At 39.1% G+C, this 5325-nt stretch overlaps 1 protein-coding gene across 1 annotated transcript in view; it reads left to right on the forward strand.

Moving 5' to 3' along the window:
* The window catches only part of NUP160 (nucleoporin 160), a 75809-nt gene that overhangs the window by 22524 nt on the left and 47960 nt on the right, over window positions 1-5325 (forward strand). Inside the window, exons 8-9 of the mRNA XM_008073779.2 lie at window positions 3462-3539; window positions 3805-3902. Coding sequence (XP_008071970.1) covers window positions 3462-3539; window positions 3805-3902 — 176 coding nt within the window. The remainder of the gene's footprint in view (window positions 1-3461; window positions 3540-3804; window positions 3903-5325) is intronic.

Here is a 5325-nt window from a genome sequence, read left to right on the forward strand (position 1 = left end):
CCCAAAGGCGTGGGATTACAGGCTGAGCCACCGAGCCCGGCTTCCAACAGATTTTATAGTAGATTCTTTAGGATTTTCTAAATAGAAAATGTTATTTGCAAATAAAGTTTTATTACTTTATTTCCAATTTTTTTCAATTGGATAATTGCCCCAACTAGATTCTTCAGTACAATGTTGAAGAAGTGTCAAAAGCTGACATCTATGTCTTGTTCTTGATTTTTAGTATTTAGGGGAAAAGTTTTCAGTGTTTCTTTGAGTATGATGTTAGTTGTGAATTTTTCCTAAGTGTCCTTTATCATGTTGAGCAAGTCCCTTTTTATTCCTAGTTTCTTGAGTGCTTTTATCATGAAAGGGTGTTCAGTTTGATGCTACTGCCTTGACTCATATTAAGACACTGGCAGTTTACCCACAATTGCTTTTGCATCATCACTGCAAATATCATCTCATTGAAAAACTTAATGTTGCAGTATTATTAAGAAAAGGGTCTTGACCTCACTGACCTCATGAAATATCCTCAGGGACCTCTAGGAGTCTGTTGACCACACTTTGAGAACCAGAACTCTAAAGGTTAGATTCAGAATTGAATGTTAGTAGTCAGGAATATGTCAAGTTGACAGCTCCTTTGTTTTGAGCATTATGATTCTATTAATAAAGCCTAAAGTCAGAATAACTTTTTTGGCAGCCATGAAACATTGTTAGCCTATTCAGTTTATAGTGAGCTTGTAGTCTGTGCTTTCCTTCATAAAAAAACTAATCTTCAGTGTGTTTTTTTTCTTCCTTATCTGCACAGTTGGAGTTTTGTTGTTGGTTCGATTGATTGATTGATTGAAACAGGGTCTCGCTCTGTTGCCCAGGCTGGAGTACAGACGGTGGCAGGATCATAGCTCACTGCATCCTCAAGCTCCTGAACTCAAACAATCCTCCTGCCTTAGCCTCCCAAGTATCTGGGACTGCAGGCATGCCATCACACCTGGCTTGTTTTATTTTTTAAATCTCTACTATTTTACATTCATTCCTATTCATCTCAGTTGTTTCTGATAGTTTTTCTTTGAGTCTTTGGAGTCTAGTTTTAGTACAAAGTGTATTAATTTGTTTCTTTCTAACATTGTGTCCTCATTGATATTACAAACATGCCATCTGTATTTTCATCCAAGACAGTAATAAACATCTCAGATAGGAGTTCTTCAGACCTGGTCTGTGGTTCATGGAGCAGTCCTGGGCCACCAATTTTCTCTAACCTGTCTGCAGTAGATAAATACAGAAAATGAGAAGAAGCATTTAGAAACTTTTATAGTGATTTGACATTTCCACAGACATCCATGCTTGAAGTTTTTGTATTTATAAAAGTATCAGTTATTGGCAGATTGGAAGTTAAAAGTGAACATCTTATTCTTTACCACAAGTGGTTTGAGAAGCACTGCACTAGACCAGCATTTTCCAACTTTTTTTAGGCTGTGATCTATAAGTGTTTTGCATTGCCACCTACACTACTTATATCTAAAGACAGACATATGACAAAGCATTTTCTTGAGACATTTACCATTACTATGAGGGAAGAACTGATGAACTTGATACTTTATGGTGTTTTTGTTTTTTTAATGCTGTTAAGACCTGCTTAATTAATTTTGTGTTCCACTAATGGATTAAGATTTGTGACTTAGCTGGGCTCAGTGGCTCAGCCTGTAATCCCAGCCCTTTGGGAGGCTGAGGTGAGTGGATTGCCTGAGTCCGCTGTCTCGAGACCTACCTGGGCAACTTGGCGAGACCTCATCTCTACAATAAATAAAAAATTAGCCAGGCATGGTAGCGCATGCCTATAGTTCCAGCTACTTGGAAGGCTGAGGTGGAAGGATCCCTGGAGCCCAGCAGGTTGAGGCTGCAGTAGCCGGGATCAGTCACTGCACTCCAGTCTGGGTGACAGAGTGAGACTCCAACTCAAAAAAACCCAAAAAAACCAAAGATTTGTGACTTGTAAAATATAGGTCTAGGCTAGAATGGATGCAAGCACTACAGATATTTTATATTTTATAAACATTTTTTCTCAAAAGGCAATTTTGCTTTTTTTTTTTTTTTTTTTGAGTTGGAGTCTCACTCGGTTGCCCACACTGGAGTGCAGTGGCCAGGAGCGGCCCTATACTCAAGTCTGGGTGACCGAGTGAGACTCCAACTCAAAAGAAAAAGGTCATTATTACTCTATTAGTGTATTGTACATTTAAAAAAATCATAACAGTTATTTAAAATATCCAAATGTTTTTTGTTTTGGCAATCAAGTTAAATACGAAGATTAACTGACTAGGTAATCGTTGTATGTGTTTCAAATTATCTCTGGTACTTTGGTAAAAATACAGACTTAAAAATAAGTTTTTGACCAAAATGAGATATCACCTCGTACCTACTGGAATGACTACTGTTGAAAGAACAGAAAATAGCTGGTTATGGTGGCCCACACCTGCAATCCCAGCACTTTAGAAGGCAGCAGAGAGAGGATTGCCTGAGCCCAGGGGATTGAGACTAGCCTGGGCAACTTGGCAAGACCTCATCTCTACAATCAGTCAGTCAATACATGGGCATGGTGGCATGCATGTGTAGTTCCAGCTACTTGGAATGCTTAGGCTGAAGGATCGCCTGAGCCCAGCAGGTTGAGGCTGCAGTAGCCACTGCACTCCAGACTGGGCGACAGTGAGATTCCAACTCAAAAACAAAGCAAAGCAGAAAATAACAAGTGTTGGTAAGAATGTGGAAAAATTAGAATTCTTGTATATTGCTGGTGGGTGTGTAAAATGCCGCTGCTTCTATGGGAAACAATATTGTAGTGATGCCTCAAAAAATTAAGCATAGTATTGCCATATGATGCAGAAATTCCACTTCTGTATATATATCCAAAAGAATTGAAAGCGTGCTTTTGAATATATATTTGTACAACCATATACATAGTGGCATTATTCACGTATTTCGAAGGTAAAAACAACTTGTGTCCATCAACTGTTGAATGGATAAAGTGTGGTATATAATACAGTGAATATTACTCAGTTTTGACACATGCTCCATGAGTGAACCTTGAAGACATTATGCTAAGCAGAAGAAGCCAGTCATAAGAAGACACATACTACATGATTCCACTTACATGAAGTATCTAGAGTAGTCAAATTTGCAGAGACAAAAAGTAAAATGGCGTTTGCTAATGGCTGGGAGTTCGGGAGTAAGGACGAGTTGTTTAATGGGTATAGAGTTTTGGTTATGCAAGATGAAGATGAAAAGAGTTCTGGAGACTGTGTGCACAACCGTGTAAATATGCTTAACACCTCTAAAGCATACACTTAAAAATGATTAAGATGGTAAAATTTATGTTATGTTTATTTTACCACTTTTTTTTCCAAAATGGCTTCTGAATATACCAGCCCTTAGAAAAATAACACATTGATTATTTCAAATAATACATTTTCAACTTATGTTTTAAACAGTTCTGCGTTTTCCAGTTGATGAGCACTGACAATAACCGCTATAACCTAGATCACATTTCATCACTGTTCACTTCTCAGGTAGGTTGAATCGTCATCCTTTGCATATTACACATGTGTAAGAAAAAGAAGTATCAGCTAACCTCACTAGAGTATATTGGGATTGTAGTCTTAAAATGTATCATGATGGAATACCTCGTGATGTATAGAACTATATTTCATTTGGATTTTACCAGGTTCATATGTTTTGTTTTTGCATTTACCTCTTCTACTGATACAGATTTAAGTCATCGTGAACTTCAGCCTTTTCTTTCTGATTTTAACTTGTTTTTCACATTTTCTCTAGGAGACACTGATTGATTTTGCCTTAACCTCCACGGATATCTGGGCACTGTGGCATGATGCTGAGAACCAAACAATTGTGAAATATATCAACTTTGAACAGTATGTATCACATAGCTGTCATCCTACCTCAACCTAAGCAGTTTCATGCTAAGAAAACAAGGAAGTTTTTTATGTAGTCCAAGGATATTATTTTAAGGATTCAGTTCTGGGTTTGCCTATTGTTGCTATCTTCTGAAATACCTCTTTTGTATTTTGTGTTATTTCCTACCTTTTAGTTTTAGGACACAGAAGAATTCCTAGGATTGGACTGTGATTTTTTTTTTTTTTGAGTTGGAGTCTCACTCTGTCGCCCAGACTGGAGTGTAGTGGCCGCTCCTGGCCACCGCAGCCTCGACCTGCTGGCTCCAGCGATCCTTCCACTTCAGCCTTCCAAGTAGCTGGGATTACAGGCATGCACTACCACGCCTAGCTGATTTTTTGATTTATTGTAGAGATGAGGTCTTGCTGCCCAGGCGGATCTCAAACCCGCGGGCTCAGGCATTCCACTCACCTCAGCCTCCCAAAGACGCGGGATTACAGACTGAGCCACTGAGCCCGGCTGGACTGTGAATTTTTAAATACCTTATTTCTTGAGAGAGACAGTACATATCCAAAATGCTTCTAATCTAAGAGGTTTCTTTACCTCTAAGTGGAGACTATTTTTGATACAACTTTATAAAGACACTACAGCCCTTAGTGTTCTCAGTTTCCTTAATCAAGAGATGGAAAACATATTGGACAATTATAGCACTTCTCAATTTTTTAAAAAATAGAAAGCCTCTTTTTTCAAAAGAAAATCAACTGCAACAGATAGCTAGTATTTTATGAGTATAAAATTGTCGTACAATTTAATGTGTTGATATTTCTAATATTAGATATATTTGGTATTTAATAATTTATTTAAAACATAATTAGTTTTACTTTTTCTAGTAGGTAAAATACTTTGTTTTTAAAGAGACAGGATCTCTTTCTGTCACCCAGTCTGGAATGCAGAGGCATGATCATAACTCACTGTTTGTTGAGCTCCTGGACCCAAGCGTTCCTCCCACCTCAGCTTCCCAGTTAGCTGGGACTGCAGGCATGTACCACCATGCTTGACTAATTTAAAAAATTTTTTGTAGGGTCTCGCTATGTTTCCCAGATTGGCCTCAAACGCCTGACCTCAGGCAGCCCTCCTACCTCTGCCTACCAGAGTGCTGGGATTATAGGCATAAGCCTCCACTCCTGGCCACAAATAAATTTTTAAAACCTATTTTGGAGCCGGGCTCGGTGGCTCAGCCTGTAATCCCACGCTTTGGGAGGCTGAGGTGAGTGGATTGCCTGAGCCTGTGGGTTTGAGACCCGCCTGGCCAATTTGGCAGGACCTCATCTCTACAATAAATCAAAAATTAGCCGGACGTGGTAGAGCGCACCTGTAGTTCCAGCTACTTGGAAGGCTGAGGCGGAAGGATCGCCGGAGCCCAGAAGGTTGAGGCTGCGGTGG

This window comes from Carlito syrichta, unplaced genomic scaffold (genome assembly GCF_000164805.1).
Source record: "Carlito syrichta isolate Samal-C Ts95f unplaced genomic scaffold, Tarsius_syrichta-2.0.1 Scaffold316143, whole genome shotgun sequence".
NCBI classification, from domain to species: domain Eukaryota; kingdom Metazoa; phylum Chordata; class Mammalia; order Primates; family Tarsiidae; genus Carlito; species Carlito syrichta.